Source organism: Lagopus leucura, unplaced genomic scaffold (assembly GCF_019238085.1).
Source record: "Lagopus leucura isolate 7727_CA_CO unplaced genomic scaffold, USGS_WTPT01 Super-Scaffold_806, whole genome shotgun sequence".
NCBI lineage: Eukaryota > Metazoa > Chordata > Aves > Galliformes > Phasianidae > Lagopus > Lagopus leucura.
The window spans coordinates 3,906,530-3,925,658 of NW_024962260.1; the positions used below are offsets into that span (position 1 = coordinate 3,906,530).

At 36.8% G+C, this 19,129-nt stretch overlaps 2 protein-coding genes across 4 annotated transcripts in view; one reads left to right on the forward strand and one right to left on the reverse strand.

Moving 5' to 3' along the window:
• The window catches only part of KNTC1 (kinetochore associated 1), a 34,943-nt gene extending 29,152 nt beyond the window's left edge, over window positions 1-5,791 (reverse strand). Inside the window, exons 1-12 of the mRNA XM_042865992.1 lie at window positions 5,712-5,791; window positions 5,227-5,364; window positions 5,001-5,121; window positions 4,487-4,602; window positions 4,017-4,089; window positions 3,097-3,174; window positions 2,537-2,571; window positions 2,209-2,319; window positions 1,316-1,409; window positions 1,026-1,078; window positions 678-790; window positions 213-267 (exon numbers count right to left, since the gene is read on the reverse strand). Of these exons, the coding sequence (XP_042721926.1) occupies window positions 213-267; window positions 678-790; window positions 1,026-1,078; window positions 1,316-1,409; window positions 2,209-2,319; window positions 2,537-2,571; window positions 3,097-3,174; window positions 4,017-4,089; window positions 4,487-4,602; window positions 5,001-5,121; window positions 5,227-5,358 (981 nt within the window). The 5' untranslated portion in view covers window positions 5,359-5,364; window positions 5,712-5,791. The remainder of the gene's footprint in view (window positions 1-212; window positions 268-677; window positions 791-1,025; window positions 1,079-1,315; window positions 1,410-2,208; window positions 2,320-2,536; window positions 2,572-3,096; window positions 3,175-4,016; window positions 4,090-4,486; window positions 4,603-5,000; window positions 5,122-5,226; window positions 5,365-5,711) is intronic.
• A 125-nt stretch (window positions 5,792-5,916) lies between these two features.
• RSRC2 (arginine and serine rich coiled-coil 2) lies at window positions 5,917-18,675 on the forward strand. Of its 3 annotated transcripts, none has more exons than XM_042865799.1 (10): window positions 5,917-6,030; window positions 7,771-7,927; window positions 8,564-8,607; window positions 11,146-11,336; window positions 12,284-12,427; window positions 15,841-15,963; window positions 16,062-16,141; window positions 16,648-16,880; window positions 17,438-17,527; window positions 18,040-18,675. In XM_042865799.1, exons 1-10 carry the CDS (start codon window positions 6,025-6,027, stop codon window positions 18,217-18,219), a joined length of 1,248 nt encoding a protein of 415 aa, XP_042721733.1. In that variant the 5' UTR covers window positions 5,917-6,024; the 3' UTR covers window positions 18,220-18,675. The 3 variants fall into 3 exon arrangements, with proteins under 3 accessions (XP_042721733.1, XP_042721734.1, XP_042721735.1); XM_042865800.1 differs by having other exon boundaries at window positions 16,651-16,880; XM_042865801.1 differs by lacking the exon at window positions 5,917-6,030 and adding an exon at window positions 9,509-9,586 and having other exon boundaries at window positions 7,881-7,927; window positions 11,124-11,336.
• Window positions 18,676-19,129: the final 454 nt, after the last annotated feature.

Sequence of the window (19,129 nt, forward strand, 5' to 3'; positions counted from 1 at the left end):
AAAAAAAAAAAAAGAGAGAAACAAATCAGATAGAAGTGATTTAGATATGCTGGTGAGATTGATGTTTGCAAAATCATTTCTGGATTCTTAAAGAGTTAAAACCATGAATAAACTGCTGAAATGGAAAAATCAAACAGCAGGTCATCTTAGTAATAGAATACAATACATAGTAATAAATAGTAATAGAATAGAATACAGATAAGGAAACAGACCTGTTTATTAGTGGGTCTTGTCATGGCTACCAGTTTAACATCTGCAAGCCCTTGCCTGCAGAACAGAAGAAAGAGGGGAAAAAAGAATACTGTATCAGTCTTTTGCCTTCTCTGTCTATCTGTCCCAAATACAGATGAAGTTCAAACTAAAATTCAGACTTGTAAGCAACACTATACAGCTTATCTCACCTTATTCTAGGTGAGCATTTCTGAAATAATATATGTTGCATGCAAGTTCACTTAGCAGTAAAAATAGATAAACCAAGGAAAAAAAGCAGTAAGTGCCAAGGTTTTCTTGTCTCCAGCGTAGAGCTGACAATGCTTACAAGTCCAATGTTTTGCCCTGCTGTCTAGGAAGGTTTCACAAGGATTTCTAAAAATTAATTATTATAGAAAATCAAGTATTTGTAGCACACTAGACAATAGACAACTTTTTAGAACTGATGCTGCAGAATTTTTACTTACTGCATGACTGAAGAAGAATCAGACTCTGTGGTTAGAAGAAATTCTTCAATATGTATTAAAGGCCAATCCCAAATTAAAGTAAGAGAATAAACATCCCATATGCTTAAGATGTTCTAGAAAAAAAAAGTAGATATGAGTTTCCTCTTTTTTTCATTAAGGATATTTTTGGTCTTTATTGAGCAGAATATTAAAGCTTAAGTAATGACAAAAAAAACCTCAAGCAGTAAGATCAATATCCTCAAAATAAGCATCTTTATTTAATAGAAATGTATTCTAAAAGTTATTTTAAGAAAGAGGCTCTTTTGAGAGCACTGTAAAATGAAGACTGAACCAAACTGTTGCACCTACCTCTGTATCTAAAACAAACAGCAGATTGTCAAGAACTTGAAGTTTCACTGCACCTAAAAGAAATAATACATAATCATAACAATTTATTATTTTTCTTAAAGTGTATTTGAAGCAAAAAACAGTTTCCATGTATCACCAAGCATTGGAAGCAGACATTTATCTTCACAGACCTGAGAAGTTCCATTAGCGTTTTTACTAAAACCAGCAAGATACCTGAAAACATCTTATTTTCTGCAGCTACGTACAAATTCCACCCTTGACTGTAAAAACAACAAAAAGAATGTCTTTACCTTTGATCAGACTTGAATCGGCAAAGCTTCGAACAGACACCAGGTTGTTGGTAGTGTCCACCTCCCATCTGGAGAGTACAAAACCTCCTTTACCCTATCAGTAGAAGCAAAGTGATGCAGAATTTATGGGGTTACATATTAGACATGTGACAGATTTACCTCTCCAATTGACCTCTGACTTATAAAACACCTGAAAAATTGCAAGACTAACTTAAACTTCATTTTCAGTTGATATTGATGTTCAGAAAAATTAATTTAGCCTCTTTTCAAGAATGTTCTTTATTACAGTAACCGTCTCACTCTATATTTCAAAACCTCCATTTTTCGTTCCTTCAGAATATAAAACTTATATTAAATGTACTCTGAGCAAACTGAGGAGTGTTGCATTGAAGTCATCAGGCATCAGACAAAGTTAATGAACTCTGGAAACTTATTTCTAGTCCAAAATAATATTTCAAAACTGCCCATCCATAAAATTTTTGATTAATATCTATTCTTGATGCTAAAGTGTTTTGTGCAACTATATACTATTTTGCAGCCTTTTGTTGAGTGTTGGAAGATTCTTTCTAGCTTTGGTTTTCCAAGCCCTAAAGCACAACTACAAATAGTCCAACCCTGTGCAAGTTAGGAACCACAGTGATTTACTCTGTCATACAGCCAGGGTGAATATATTTTCCCTCATACCAGAGAGCTCTGAAATAACAGTAGTTTCCTTACTAAAAAGACTGCAAAATTGATAACATTTAAATTTACAATGAAGGAAATTGAACAAATTTCTTTCACTATCTTTTATTTAAACCAGCGAGACATAAATTTTATTGTATATCAACAAATGCTATAATTGCTCCATGATCATTGATAACAATTCTTACAAACATGTTATTACTACTTACCCCAATTATCATGTGGATTTTATTTGCCAAATTACTTATCACAGAATTCTGACAGCCAAGGCTGTGATATTCCTCTGTGGAAATGAAAGCTGTCTTTATCTGTCCTTGTAACTATTGGGGCAGAGGATGGAGGGAAAGCAAACAACAGAGAAGAAAAAGTTACCTATAAAAACAGTACATTCTGAACTTCTCACTTCTCTGTGAACATGAATTACTTTTTCTTTTTTATGAATTGTAATAATAAACTGGTAAGTTTCCAATGGAACACAAAATAAAGTCATTACAAACCTTGCACTTCAGCACAGATGTTAGAAGTCACGTTTCTTACCTTCGTTGCTGCAGTCATATCCATCTTGTCAATTGCTATGTTAAAATAACATAAAAAACACATCAATGTTCAATAAGCTTTTTAAAAATAAAATTTGAAAAAGCCACTGAACATCATATAGGTTATTATAATCCTAGCCTGACTATTCTGAAGGAAAGATGAGCCACAATCCTTGACAAGATCTATTTCCACTGATCACAATGTGTAGTTTCAGAAAATCCTGACTGTGCTTACACAGCTTTGAAAATTAAACTTGTTGTCAGTATTCCTCAGTGCAGTTCAAACTGATATTATGATATGAAATTCTGCTCCTATAATGTTCATTACTTTTCTCTAAAGCAGTAAATAATGAGAACACAAGCTGAAGAAATTATTGGATTAATTTAAAAATACTCTTTTATAAACAGCTATATACCGGTTTCTCTATAAAACCAAACTAAGGCTACATAAGCAATCCCAAATCAACATCTTAACCCTAATAGAAAGGTGCATGTAAAAGATCTTCAATACTTCTCTACCTGCTCAAACTGAAATCCCAGTTTGTTTGTAGATTATCTTACCTTCCTGTGTTTTAGCAAGTGGGAGATGCATAATGCAAAAGAAACCCTTGCTCGTGAGAATGAACATATGATAAACACCTAAAAAGCAACAAAGAAAACAACAAACCATCAACAAAATACAACACAGATATTTTGAACTGAGGTATTCACTAACTGTAAAGGGACTGCTAGCTTAAAAATAGGAAACCAAAATAACTGATAAGAATTCTGACCAACTAACTAGATTATTTTGAAAAAAAATCCCGTCACTTTCACCAAAGAGAGAGTATGAGTTTTTAGGGTTCCATTTAAAAGTATGGTTTTTGTACGCACCTATCACACTGCAAATTCTGTTTTTGTGACAAAACTATATTGACACATGTCGTATTATGAAAGGCAGGACTGGGTTGGAAGAACAAAACTACTAAAATCTGAAGTCTGATAGAAGCGTGAGGCAGAGTAATGCCTTCTTGAGTATTTTCATAGGTTTAACACAACCACAAAAGAAAGATTCAATCTTTCTTTTACTTTTTACACAACCACAAGAGAAGGAGGTGTTGACTTTTGACTGCCTGTTGTTTTTTATGCTAGTCTAAAATAGTGAGAGCTAAATATCATAGGAAAGTCACTCCCTCACGTCAATAAAATTTTGTTATTTCAATAGTTTGGATTTCATAATCAGTTAAGAAACAACTAACTAGACAAAAAACCCACATTGTTGTGAAAAAGCAATATGATTTTACATCTTTCTGAAAGTGACTGCCTTTCCAAAATTTTCAAAGACCTTCAGATAAGGTCCACTGATTAAAAAGTACATCTAACATCCGCAATGCAGAGTAAAACTGCATCTGCTTATCATGTTTGTAGCCTCCTCTTTAGAGACATTAAAAAGGGAACAAGATCGCAAATAATGAGGCAAGAAAAGTTATCAAAATACTTACCTGCAACTGCTGCATCTTTTTTGATAGAGAGATTTAAGTAGGTCTTTTCACTTGAAGATGTTTCAACCAAAATCTAAGATGGAATCAATATTTGCGTGTCTCATTTGAAAAAAAAAATCTTCACTTGAAATACTGTTCACCAGTTTAAATTTCAATCTTTTTTCTTTCACCAAGAACTCATGGTTTATATGTAACATTCCATGTTGTATATCTGCACACAACATACTATAAATAACATATATACAATTTTTCTTGTAACTTGTTATTTATAGAAAAAAAAAATCCCTTTAATCTGGTTGTTTGTTCAAACTAAAAGACTTATTCATAACACAAAAATATTTCTATATAAATATATGGGAGAAAGAAAGAAAAACAAAAATAATAACAAAACAAATAACAAAAAAAAAAACAACAAGGAACCCTGAGAACAAAAGATTTGGAATAAAGTCAGGATAGAACAGTTACTGTACCTTAGTCAGCAAGGTTTTTTTTGATGGAATATGAATAAGATGGATATTGCCACTTCTCTCACCAATCACAAGGAATTGTTTTTCTTGACACATACCAACCACATCCACATTAGTATCTGAAAAGTTCCATGTCGTGATGTCAGCTATTAAGATTTTTTTTATTAGCAGACATGCATATTTGAAACACAGAATGTGGGTAATACAGCATTCCAGATTTCTACAAAGGTATTTACTTTGATAAAACTAAGTACAAGGGCACAGAATGAGTGGCTTTGCTCTCCACGATTCCCATTGCAGTGATAAGTTAACAAGCATTCTAATTAAGTTATGCAGGAATACTTGGTTAATGAGATACAGAATCCCATTTCGTTATTTAGTTATTTGTTGGAACAGTTTATCTTACAGGCAGATAGATATTCAAGATAACTGACTGACACGCTTTCAAGAAGAGCACTTTTTTTTTTCCTTTAATTTAGTTTTGAGTTCGAGCTTAATTCTAAAGTAGTGAACTTACCAAACTGAATGTGCAGCTGCAGAGCCTGTCCTGTGCTGTCAAGAAGTACCACCGATCTGTCAACAACAATAATGCTGCCATCCCTCGAGCTGCACGCATACAGCTGAGGATTAACTGAGACCTAAGAATAAAAAGATTGTTACACATAATAACTGAAACACTTCAGATATATGACAATGTTCCTCGCATATATGAGGAAACATGGCATAGCTCTGAGGAATTCTACCTTTTCTGAAGATGTTATTTGAAGCAGTGAGTCCACTTGGTATAAGGCACTGCCACATTCCTGACCTAAGCACACAGACAGCTGCTCTCTTGTTGTGTCGTCATTCACCAGAATTTCGATATCATTCCACATTCTCACCTATGATAACCACGTAAGAAAGAGAGCTTTAAGAAAATTAGATGACTGCCTATAAATCATTGGCCTTAGTGCTCTGTTGCTGTTCTGCCTCTAGCAGGTAGGATACTGGGATACGCTTACTGAAGGCACGTTGAAAAAAGAAAAAAATTATATCTGAAGAGTAATGGAAGGGGTGCCCAGCAGATCGCCAGGGCAGGCCCAGCTGAGTACAACTGAGGGAGGAGAGGTTTAGTGCCGTAAGCTGGGTACAGATCAGCGACAGAGAACCCTCCTCGCCCCACAGACACCCCCTGCACCGCAACCTACCCACCCTTCCCTTCACCACAGCGCAGAAGCTGCTAACATACCAGCACACTCAGCCGCCTTAGACTTTCAAATTGGCGGGAGAGCGGCAGCCACTACGGGTCGCGGCTTGGGCCAAACTTCCTCCAAACGCGCGAGCGCACACGCGTTGCTAAGACACAGCCTGGTTTTTCTTCCCTCCCAGCATGCACTGCGGCCCCTCGCTCCTCCGCCTGCCCCCGCCCGCTGTTACATCCGGGCACCTGACGGGTAGAGGGAGGGTGGGGTGCGTTGCTTCGGTTTGTGCGCGCCGCTGTTGAGGTGACTGCGTCGCTGTGAGGGGGCCGGTGAGGAGAGCGGCAGCTTGGGCGTTCGGTCATGGCGGTAAGCGGTGATTTTTGGGGGGAGCCGAAGCGTGGAGTGCGGTACGCAGGGAGGGAGGAGTGCGGTGTGGGAAGGAGCGGGTCTGGAGCTCTGTGCGCGGAGAGACAAAATGGCGCTCGCCGCCGCCATGATGGGCCTCGGAGAGGGGGTGTACGGGCTTCGTCCAGTACTTTTCTTCCCGCTTCCAGAAGTTTCTGCTTTGTCTTTACGAGTTTGGGGAAAGCTGCGGAGGCCTTGTGGCTTCGGGTTTGTCGTTTCTTAGTCTGGGAGAGGAGCGCTGCGGCTGTGGCAGAGGGCTTTGCTCCAGAGAATCGTGGGGCTCAGGCTCTGGGGGCGGGGGTGGGGGAGCGGTCCGGCCTTCCTCGCTTCTGGGTCATGCAACTTTCCTTATTACATTGCTTCACATCTTGTGTTTTAGCGTTTTCTTGCGTTTATTGTTGTCTCCTTGCCCCCTTTTTATGGTTAACTTCTTTGTGAAACTTCTCTGCTGTAGTTGTGTTCTTAGAATCTACTAATGAGGTAGTTTCGTATATAGGCAGTGTGGCTTTGCTCCCATTTCACGTTTTTGTGGCCTGGTGTAAGGGTGTTTGCTCCATAACTGAATTGAATCAGTGAGAGTAGCTCAAAAACCAACACGATGTCTTTTTTTCTGAAGCTGTGTATTTGTCTTAGGAGTGCAGGGAAAATGTAGGTGCTCGCATGGTAAAGCCCTTTCTAGTTAACTTTTAAGTAGTTTTCTTTTGCATCAAATCTAGAATTTTTTGTCCTTATCCTGAAAATCTGACTAATAGTGAAATAGAACAAAAACAACAAAAAAAAACTACTGGAGAAAGCTCACCCTTTTTCTCCCCTGGAAAAAGATACCTCTTCTGTTTATGTAATCACCTAACATGGCTTTTTTTTTTTCCTGTTAAAAAGTCTTGAAGAATAACTATGACCTTGCTTTGCACCTAAATTACAAGTACCTTTAGGTTTGTTCAAGTACTGGGTGAAGTGCTGATGCACTGAAGTACTGTGGCTGTTCTACCAGTTCTTGAGGAACTGAGAGTAGTCTCATTGAAGTCTGTCAGCTTTTTTTTTTGTTGTTGTTCTATTTTTTTAGAGCTGAAAGGGCACAAGAGCATTAATAAGCAGCAGTGTGTACAGAAAGTAAGAGCAGTAATCTACGGAAATGTGGCAGCTGGAGAGTACTTTTAAAAACCCGATTAAGATAGACTGTTAGCTGGTATTTTCCTTATCTTTCTGAAGTAACATCAAATGTCATTTCATGGAAATCTCAAAATTCCTTTAAAACTTAAAGTAGCAGAGTTTTTTGAAAACATTAGATGAAAAAGGAGAGGGATTGAGTAGGAAAGGAAGAAGAGAGCCTGGAGGATAACTGACCTATAAACAACATTGTTCAGAAGAAAATTTAAAAAACAGTGATCAGTATTTACTTCTATTGTAAGCCCTAAAAATCTGATGGGGGGGAAAAAAAAGTAAGGTGCGGTTTAATGGAATGGGAGAGCAAAATGTTTACTATATATTAGTCCTTAATGAAGTTTTGAAAAATAGTCTGTATGTAATTATCTAGTTCAATGCCATTCTGTGCAACTATGGCCTAACTGATAATGAGATGGCAACTCATGGAGTTGACTCCGTAGGGGAAAATAAAGTAATCAGAGGAAATACTAAACAAATAATTTTCTTGTTTTTAAATCGTAAAGTTTTGATTTTTAAACCTTCTGTTCTTGTGTGTAGGGTAGTGATACCGAACGAGATGGAGTAGTCCCAGAAAAGTCCTCTCCAGAAGGGGAGAAGAAAAAGGAACAGTCAGATGCTTCCAGTTCTCCGAGAACATCGAAGCATCACTATTCGAGATCGCGTTCACGGTCAAGGGAAAGAAGGCGGAAGTCAGGTATGGGCTTCAAATAAGCAAAGCTGCTTAGTACTGTTCTGGTGGGTTTTTGTTGTTTTTGTTTTGTTTTTTTGCTTTCGTACAGTTAATTACTGTATGCTTATAGAATTCAAAATCTCTTTAAGCATGTTTTGAAAAACAAAACATTAACTGTTCTATTAACTTTATGAAATTGAAAGAAAAAGCTGTTAATTTTGATTTTTGCATCTTAACTGCATTATGTTGAAAGTTTAAATAATGAAGTCTTGAGGAAGGAGGTCTTATTAGTATTCAGAAGATAATGGTGAGATGGCTAATAATAAAGTGATTCCAGGAAACAAATCCAGAAAACCATTCTACTCTCTTTGTTTTAATTATGTTTGGTTACACAAAAATGGGATTAACTGGCCAAAAAACTAGAATGTGACTGAAGTGATGTGACATGGATTTATTTATTATTGTTGGAGCTTAAATGCAAAGAAAGAACTGTAATATTTAGAATTCAGTTTCTGCAATAGATGTTTAAATAGTACTGTTGGTGTTGCAAGTCTCTTCTTTTGGCTTGGTGTGGTGGAATATCTGAAAGGAACTTGAGAGATTGTAGTCAGTTGATGGTTTCTATAACATTGTAGATGACAAAAATATCTTCTTCTCCAGATGCTGAAGGAAGAAAACACAGAAGCCGGAGCAGAAGCAAAGAGGTAATTAACACTTTGTAGTGATTAGGTAAATGTACAGTACATGTATGAAGTATCTTGTAGTATTGCACATATGTAAACCTATGTAAGTGACTTTTATGGTAAGTACAATAAATTGGAAACTTTAAGTTTAAAATGGATATGGAGATCCTTTCATAGTGAAGCATGATTGCAGCCATCATGTTGACAAGGTAATAGTTTCATAGCAAATCGCTTTCAGAAACTAGTAACTTAAATTCTTTTCTTTTCTTCTTTTTTTTTGTGGAAACAGCCAATTGAAAGAGTTCGTATGGAGAAATAGAATGGTGTTCTTGATAACTTTCACAGAGCTTCCATTAACCAAAAGCCGTGGGTGGCTTTATTCCTGTCTAGTGTTCTGGACTTTGAATAATATATACCAGTTTACTTAAGAATATTAAAAGCAATTATCCACCTGACTGAGGTCTGTTTATTGCGTCCTTTAACTGTAAGGACTGTCAGCCTGACAAACAAGCTGGTCAGCTGGAAGCATGGCAGTAGCAGCAAAAATTCAGAAGGCTGTGTCTTTCTTTTTGAAAAGAATATATATATGTACAATTATATATATATACAGGGATGCAGTAATGCTTTGGAAGTAACTGGGTTACATACCAAAGGAGAGATGAAATGAATGAACCAGGACCATCAGAATAGAAAGGAAGCTGAAGCCTTGTGGGGCAATAGCAGGCTGGGTCAGACGAGGGACTTCAAACTTTAACCTGGGTCAGGAACTTCTCCTTCCCCGATTCCAATGGAAGCTCTGTTTTGTTTTTTAAAAAAAAAAAAAAAATTAAAAAAGAAGGAAAAATAATCTAGGAGAGTTTTTGTGAAAATGAATATATTGTTTAGCTCACATGATAACATTTCTATAATAAATCATACTCAGCGTGCTAATGCGCGAAGAGACTGAACTGAAGACGCTGCAGACTCAGATAGCAAAATTATAAGCCTACTTCATGATAAGGTAACTATTAGTCATTCAAACTCATATTTCCCTTAAAAGTATCTTAAATCCGTTATGGGATATAATGGTGTTTATTACTAAGTGTGTGCCTGGAAGACTGGTTTAAAAAAAAATCATCGAGAAAACCAAACTTATTTTAATGTTCTGAAAAAAATGTCCTTGTTTGAAATTGTCCAGTGTTTTTAGCATTCTGTTAGATCTAATCTTAAACAGTTTATTTAACGCTTTCTAAATTACACTGAGGATATTAACTGTGTCCCATGGTAGATTTGTTTTCATTATTTGCAAGATGAAGCTGGTTGTGTGTAGACTAATTACTGAATATTAGCAGTTCTTTTCCGTGTATGTAACAGAGCAGCTACTTAGATGAATAGATACTTCAAAAAGTAAGATACAAGTAATATCCTACTCTATTCACATGTTTTTCTATAGCATGTAGTTCCTCAGGGAGTAAAATACTCTAGAAGCAGGAAAAGGTATCTTAACATAGCACATCTGGATGTGAATTATAGTTGAATTGAGAATTGGAAATGCATTAATAAGGAATTGATCTATGTGGGTATGAGCTAGTTACAGCATCTTCTCCAAACTACTGAAAGATTTTACAGGTATTTAATGTAGAACAGATCTAGATGAGCAAGAAAATGGAAAAGAATCAAGCTTTAGACTAAAATGTATACAACCTCATAAAAGTGTGACTTTTAAATGTAAGACTCAAGTGGGCTATGCTAGAAAGCGCTGAAAATAAACTGGATATATGAAGAAAAGGTGTTGATGTCATGACTTAGTCTTTAAGGAAAACACTGGCAAAAATCAGGCCTGACCTTGCTAAGTATTTTTGGCATTGCAGCTATAAAAAGAAATCTTTTTTTTTTTTTGAGACACTGCGGGAAGAAATTGCAGTATGGTGGAGAGCATATCTTTAAGTTAAATCTACTGTGGGAGGTTTTGGAGCGGTACATATTAGACTTAAATACTGTAAATAGGATGTCAACTGTGTAACTTATTGCTTTGCTTTTTACAAACTGTTGGAAGTTGCTGACTGAAGAGAGTTTTGTTCTAAAAAAACAAATCTGTCTATAGAGGAATGTTTTAGTTGCAAAAGCAATATACTATATGTCTGCAGCTATCTGTATGGATGCTAATAATTCTTTGTACGTGGTAGATTTAGACAAATAATTACAGATGTGATTGTGTATCTATATATATATTTGTAAATTGTCAGATACTTAAAGATAGGAAAGAGTATACATAAATGAAAACCACAATCTGGTTGTTTTTATTATAATGTGAACTGTCATGGAAGTGCTGTAAAGATACCTTGATGGATGCTTTTAAAAATCCGTTAGTGGGGAGGAGGGAAGAGGGGGACAAATAATAGTGTACATTTGCAACATTGGGTAGGTGGTGGCATTAGGTAATATAGCCATCACTCATGAGTCGCACTCCTAAGGTTACTAATGTTGCATCACAGCTTATCATTTTTTATCTTCTGATACCCATACTAACTCTCTTTGTTGCACTATTTTCCTGAAAGAACCAACTTCTTCTTAAAACAGGCAAGAAGACATGAATCCAAAGAGAAGTCCTCCAAGAAGCACAAATCTGAAGACCACAACGACAAAGAACATTCTTCTGACAAGGGAAGAGAGAGCTTAAACTCATCCGAAAATGGTGAGGATAGACATAAACGCAAAGAGAGAAAGTCATCAAGAGGGAGGAGTCATTCAAGGTCCAGGTCTCGCGAAAGGTCAGTTGTTTTATATCATCAATCTTTGTTGTTTTTTTTTTTTTAATACATTCACAGAAACTGTTGAAACGTTTGGGTGAGCAATGTTGCTGACCTAATTTAACTCTAAAGCATCACTGTATATTGTATTTTTGCATGGACAGTGTTTTTGCTGCTAGTTGTCTTTTTTCCATATTGATTCTGAGCGAAGTTACTGAGTGCACCTGAGGTTTTTTATAGGTCGTGCCTCAATGTTAACTCAGATCTATAACTTAGTAACAAAGTTTGGAAAACCTGTAAGATAGAATATATTAAATGTTCCCTATTGGCATTGGTGGGAAAGACACTAAAAACTTAGCTGTCATTGCTTTTTGTTTCCTAATTCAGTTGTTTACCCAGAGACAATGCTGTCTATGCTTCCTTGCACAGTAGGCCACGCAGCACACACTCAAGGTCATAGAGATGTCTGGGACAAGCTGTGTTGCCAGAACAACTTTTCAGTCAGTTCTGCTCATGCTGGGGTGGTCTGTAACAAACGTGACAGCATGGGACAGGCTGTAGCTGATAATGTACTGAGGGACTTTGTGTGACTCATGAGCTGAAATCTGGGCGTCTCTTCTCTAAGGTACTAGAATACCATGGGGAGGAGGGAAGTTATCTTGCATTGAATTTTAGGCTTTAACAGCAGATTATTTTGGCCATATGTTTGTTTCTGGATACACACTTTAATGAACAAACAGAATGGCTGTATCCATGAGTATGATTTTTACTTAAACTCTTCACAAATCACTTGTGGCTGATGGTAGTGTGCTATTACTCCTAGTTCCAAGCTGTTCCAGGCATGGACTATTAAATGTTTACAGTCCCCTCTACCTTACCTGATGCATTCTGGCCTGTGACAAACCTGGACATGAGTCCTTAGGAGAAATATGAATTAAAACAGGAGGAATTTTGGACCTGTGTTTCAGACGTCATCGCAGCAGAAGTCGTGATAGGAAAAAATCCCGATCTCGCAGCAGAGAGAGAAAGCGCCGTGTGCGATCTCGTTCTAGATCAAGATCTAGGCACAGACACAGAAGCAGAAGTAGAAGCAGAACTAGGAGCAGAAGCAGGTAAGTGTGAACTTCCACACATGCTTAGTGGCAATGGGTTGAATGCTCTGTGGAGTATAAAATGATGCCGGGGTTCAGTGTAGCTGTGTTTACTTTTTCTCAGCTGTATTAACATGGGGTGAAGCACAGGGCGGTGTGTATTTGGTTATGGAAACAGGTATATTAAACAGCTTATGTGTCTCAGATTTTCATAGCATGTTTTCATGTTAGCAATTAAAGATGCTTAATTGGTTATTTAGAGGTATAATTTAGGGGGAAAACATCATTTTGAGTAGTATAAATATGGCAGTTAAAGTTCTTTTTGTTTCTTATATCACAGCTGACTTTACTATCTTAAATAGAAATGATATTTAAGTAGGAAAAAAATAGAATAAAATGCAGCTAATACTTTCATATGTTTTGTATGAGAGTAGTGTGGTTGGCAGAATGCTACTTCAGAAATTCTATTTTAATTATCACTTTTCCTGTGTGTTTATGCGTTATGAAAGTTTAACTGAGAACGACTAGCTGGTGGAGCAAATGATCGGTGTATTTGCTAATCCTGATCAGATCAACAAATTTAATTTAGAAAAGTGTGGGTCTTTTCTGTAGAACTAGTGTAGGGAGTGTAGTACGTGGGTGAACTGAGAGTCAGATGGACTAATTTGAATTATGTACTAATGTGTTAGTGATTACAAACTATTTTTAAGTTCATCATGAGATTACTTGTCATCTACATTTTTTTTTCTCACTCTTTTGGATGTTTTCATTTCTTCCTTAAGCTTAAGTTCTAGAAGCACAGGTTGAACCCAGCTGAGTAGATTCTTATTAGTTTGTTTGGCGTCTATATGCTGTAGTTGAAGTTTTCTTCCCCGCATAGGGATTAATGTTTTTCAGAAGGTGATTCATTGTTTTGTTGTAGAGTTTGCAGTCTATTTGCATGTGCCGCCTCTGCGTTCCTAATGCTCTGAAGGATTTTCTTAAGTTAAAATATGACTTAATGATATTATGTGAGGACAGGGTTTTTCTGTTGGTCTAAAATTAAAAAAGTATCTTGGATGCAAATTGGTGCCCTTTCAAAGCTCCCAAGAATGTGTTGCCAGTGTTCCAGTTTAATTAGTAACATTCTTACCAGTATATTTCAAATTGCATTTAAATTAAAGACATTAGGTATGACCACTCAGTATTACAGTGGACCAGTGGAGACTTAAGAATGTAATGCTACAACAACACTTGAGAAACTGTTAAGAAGACTTATCTTTTGGAGGAACATATTGAATTACATGGTTTGTGTCAGATTTTATTTTGCCATGCACTTTCTACCAAACTTTCAGCTGGGGTGAGTAGACTGGTATACACACATTATTTATGCTTACTGGTATCTGAGCTACCTTCAGCATGATTTGTAAGGCTTCAGTTTCCTGTTATTTCTGGTTATTATATTATGTACATTTGATGTTTTGAAATGTCACTTTAAACTCTTTATTTAATGGCTCAGTGAAAATTTCACTTCTCGGAATTATTTTGTTTCACTTCTGCAGTAGAATTCAAATTAACCTGAGAAAGGACAACAGTTATAGGAAGTAGTAAGGGATAGTTGTAGCATAGGAGCTTCTTCAACTGGAACTGTGCATTAATGACTAGCAGGAATGTACTGAAGTATTGCTTTGTCGGACAGGTATTAGGGAGGGAAAATAAGCAAGGTATGATTCCTGAACAGTAGCCAGTACCACTACATCAAGCTCTGGGCTCAGATGAAGTCTTTGGAGCAGTAGTTATAGGTCAAGGAAAGCTCTTCAAGCCAGATAAACATGATGTAGAAATGCAGCTTGCAGAAACACAACTGTGAAATGAATTCCCTATTCATGAAATGCAGTATTTCCTGTGTTGCAGTTTGTGACAGTGGCATTTCTGAATAGTTTGACCTTACCTTGGAGGTTCTTTGTGCAACTTCAAGCTTGCATTTTCAAGTCATCTGTCTTTGGTAGTGTTTGAAGTAATCTTTTTGTTCTCTGAGCTCTTAGACCCTTCCAGTAGTTACTTTGTTGTATTGATTGAATACAAGATAGAAAACGTGACAACATCTGCTTGTTTCAAATGAAAGTACTTAAATAGAAAAGCTCAAATATTTATTTCCTTGATGTTTACCAGTGCAGTAAAGCATCAGACCAAAGACAAGACCAAACTACAATAGTCCTCTCGGCAAAAATGAAGGTATCTTTGAAACATGCATTACATCTTATCTCAGGAATGCAGATCTGTCACTTCCCAGTGCCTGAATCTGCATCTTGTCGTCTTCTATTCAAAGATAAGTCTCACTTCTTTTGTATTCTACCAGATTTGTCATGTAAACAAGGATCTCTTTTGTGACTTCAGACTGCATTTCATGTTTGTGGATGCTGCACAAGTTGCGAACAGAAGAAATGGAATAGGTGAATGCCATTTAAAGTGGCTTTACTCAAGTTAGTCACTATCACAGATGGTTCATAACTTTAAAGTATAAAATGGCAGAGACATCTTTTGTGCATTTTAACTTAGTGTTGATGGCAAATCTGGCAGTTCTCTTGTAATTTCAACTTTGCATCCAGAATTGGTGACTTCTATTGTTCAGAACATTGGTCAGAGGCTTAAAGACAAAACTTTATCTCTAGTGATGTTGTTCCTTAATGATCTTAGCAGGGAAAAAAGAAAGCAATCATAACTGCTAATGCTACTTCTGTGTATTTTAAGTGGCTGTTGCTTAAAAGAAACTACAAGTGTATGTCAAAAGAGCAACTTTTCCTTTAGAGAAGGTTTTTAAATGATAGATGTGATAAATATGTTGGTGTTTTGTTTAAACATGTTTTTAAGCAGATCATTTGTCAGCCTTCGGTTAAGCCTTGCATTGTAGTCCTCTGCACAGTAGTGTCCTTCTCCAGAACTTATAAGAAAAAATGATTCTCCTGTCTGGTTTGATATCTTCACTCAAACAGCTCAGAGAACATCTAGTGACAAATATACAGAAAGGAAAAGAATAGCAATTCCCCTGAGTATTATTGGAGTTCTTGACTCAGGGCTATTTACAGTATTCACCTCTACCACAGTTATAATGCTGTTGTATCTTTTGTTTCAGAGTCTTCTTGCGCCTTGATCTATTTTAGATTTCTTGCAGTTGACATGCAAAAAGTTATGTGATGTTTTTGTTGCCAGGAGTTAGAATAAAAATCTCTTATACCAAGTGAAAGGATAAATAAATACCTGGAATTACATATTGTTAGAGCTTGCAGTTGAAAAAACTGTTTTAACTTTGTCTTGTTACTGTGCAAGTGTGACCATTACACTATTGTAATATAATCTCTGGGACAGCTGTTCTTGAAAACTTTCCAAGTTAGTTTTTGAGTGCTTTATTAAATGTAGATTCACTGTTTTAGCAACTGTTTTAAATTTGGTTGCAGAGAGCGAAAGAAAAGAATTGAAAAGCCCCGCAGGTTCAGCAGGAGTCATAGCCGGAGTCCAAGTCCTCCACCTTTTCGAGGTCGAAACACAGCTATGGATGCACAGGAAGCATTAGCCAGAAGGTCAGGAATTGTTACTATTTTAGTGGTATGTGATATGAATAATCTGTTCCTCTTTGGTTTTGCATGTCTAAATACTTTCATTCTTGTGTTTTTTGTAGGTTGGAAAGAGCAAAGAAATTGCAAGAACAGAGAGAGAAAGAAATGGTTGAAAAACAGAAGCAACAAGAAATGGCTGCAGGTAATCTATGTATATTAATTTCTGAAGAATAACATTTGTGGAAGATAATGCAGGCTCGTGTGTTGAGTGTTTGAAGTAATCACAGAATCAGTAGGGTTGGAAAAGGCCTCCAAGATCATTGAATCTGTCTGTCCGCCTGCCACCAGTATTTCCCCATTAAACCGTATCCCTCAGTACCACATCTGAAAATTGCTTGAAAGTCTCCAGGAACAACAATGTGCAGTGTTACAGTCCTGTCCACTTGATGTACAGGTTGTCAGGTTGTTCATTTGATCCGTGTGGAAGAAATGCAAGTAGAACTAGGAAACGGAAGGGTGGGAAGGTATCACACACAAACAATCCAACTAAAATGTTGTCTGTTAGGCTGGCTCTAATGGTCATTGGACCTTCCCCATATGCATTATTAAGCAAGAGTTTGAAAGCTGTTACTCACACAGTGGGAGTGGGTTTTTTGGGGAAGAAAAAGTGACTGAACTTAACTAGCAATTTACTATTGCTTTCTTTAGCAGCTGCAGCCACTGGAGGTTCTGTGATTAACGTTGCTGCTCTTCTGGCATCGGGAACACAAGTAACTCCTCAAATAGCAATGGCAGCTCAAATGGCAGCACTACAAGCAAAAGCTCTAGCAGAGACTGGAATAGCTGTACCTAGCTATTATAACCCAGCAGCAGTGAATCCAATGAAATTTGCTGAGCAAGAGAAAAAACGGAAGATGCTTTGGCAAGGCAAAAAAGAAGGGGTAATGTCTGTTTTACTTTCATAAAACTTGTTTGAAAACATCTTACAAGTTTGGACTGCCTACATGAAAAAGCCTAGATGTTCAGTGACAAATGCTAGTTACATAAGCCCTAGAATTATGCCTGACTATAAATTTTAGAAAGTATAATTGGATCCTTTTGTTGATTTTTGTTAACAAAACTTGCCAGTTTTATTATCAGATGTGGATGGTATCTCTTCATTGAGAAGTGCTGGTAACATTATAAAGTCATACGTATTTTCTTTTCCATAATTTTAGGCATGTTTTCTGATATAATAGTACAGTCTACTCAAGTAAAGTAAAGAATATACCTCATTTTGAAACCTGTGCTTAAGCACACTTTCATCACAAAAAGTTTCTGTGGAGATGCTGCAAGAATGCCACTGGAAATATTTTGCCTCTGGCTTTGCTACAGCTATACAACAGTCTGATTGTTAACACAGCTTTTCTTTGCTTACTACTATATTGTGATATTAACAGAAATATGTGTAAAAAGGTGATAAATCTTTTTTTTTTTTTTTTTTTTTTAAATTGCACAGGATAAATCGCAGTCTGCAGAAATATGGGAAAAATTAAATTTTGGAAACAAGGACCAAAATGTCAAATTCAGAAAACTGATGGGCATTAAGGTAAAGAGTTCTGAATGTGTAGTTAAACTTTTTATAGTGCGTTTGGTTTTTAATTTTAAAGGGTGCCTAAATCAGTGAGGATAGGTTAACTGGGTTACTGTATGGTCTAATTAAAAACAAATTATTTCTCATTAAAGATCACATAAGTTACTAAATTAAATTCAGAGTCTAGAATTTCATGATATTTCTTGCATCTGTTATGCTCTGTGACAACAGTCCTAACTGTAACCAATATTTGTCATCTAATGAATGTTCATATGTGATAGCTCTGTATAGATAATTAAATGGAGGTGTTAATTTGAATGAATTCAAAAGAGGAATTTGAAGGCTTCTGAGCATTTCTTGGCAGTGAGAGCAAAAGCTATACTGGCCTTATTACAGCAGCAAAAGCAGGTGCCTTTTGTTTTGAAAGGCTTTTAAGAATTCAGAATTATCAGGAGTTTAGGGTAGCTGTAGCATATGAAAATACCACTTCTTGTGAAGCTATTGCTTTACTTTCTTCTGTTTTCCAGAGTGAGGATGAAGCTGGCTGTAGTTCAGTTGATGAAGAGAGCTACAAAACGCTGAAACAACAGGAGGAGGTTTTCAGAAATCTAGATGCACAGTATGAAATGGCAAGATCACAGACGCATACACAGAGAGGAATGGGATTGGGGTTTACATCTTCAATGCGAGGAATGGATGCGGTTTGAGTACAAACAACTTTAAAGTTTGGGACTTTGGAAGGTTCTTGTTCAAATGTTGGGTCCTTGTTCACCAAAAAGCTAGCATTCTAGCTTGCATGGGTGTTGCATTGACTTTAATTTATTGATAAATACAATTTTTTTTGTAAATATCAGATCAGTGATACTGGTGTTAGTGTTGTAATCAGGTTATACCCACTTCCATTAAACTTGACAGAGCTATAGAAGGACAGTATTTTTTAGTTAAAGTTCTACTTTTCAAACCAAGCAGCAGATGGGATGAACTCATACATGGATATTTGGTGTCCACTGTCTTGTGTACTTTTGTACTTTAACCTTGTACAGTTATTTTCGATTCTTGAAACATGAAAGAAACATTGTGTAGATGTTATTTAGCAGTCTGGGCCACTAGGCACGTAATCCAGCGCAAAAACCTGGTTAATAATAAAGAAGTTTTTTCTCTAAGGTCTTACTTTATGTTAATCAAGTTGTCTTTAGGGCAGAACTCAGAGGAAACTCAGTAAGGATGTCAGAAGCATTTGTTTTGCTTTGCCTATTTGGAAGGACAGTTTTGTTAAAATAAGGAATTTGCTGAAGAGTAGTGAATTCATTCCTCCCTTTGTGAGTTGGGCTAACTTTTTTTTTTCCCCACTATTCAGAATTGCTGAAGTACTGGCAAGCGTTAGGTTTCTTTTTTTATGAAATGTATTTAAAAAAAAACCAAACCCTAAGGTGCTTTTATGTTGTATAAACGTGTGCTGAAAGGGTACCTTAGTCTGGGGACGGTTTGGATGCAATCTTAGTGCGGGCGATCTATTGAAAGCAGTGGCGCGGTGCTGCGCCCTGCTGGTGCTGCTGTTCTGCTCTCCAGAAAAAGAAAAAAGGCGGGAAGGCGGCTGGCACCGCAGGTGGTTTCTGC

What these genes read in the sequence shown, in the direction of transcription:
- RSRC2 (XM_042865799.1), top strand. An exon ending in CAGGAAGCATTAGCCAGAAG is followed by an intron (nt 15,964 to 16,061) that starts GTCAGGAATTGT and finishes TGTTTTTTGTAG; the next exon opens with GTTGGAAAGAGCAAAGAAAT. An exon ending in GCAACAAGAAATGGCTGCAG is followed by an intron (nt 16,142 to 16,647) that starts GTAATCTATGTA and finishes TGCTTTCTTTAG; the next exon opens with CAGCTGCAGCCACTGGAGGT.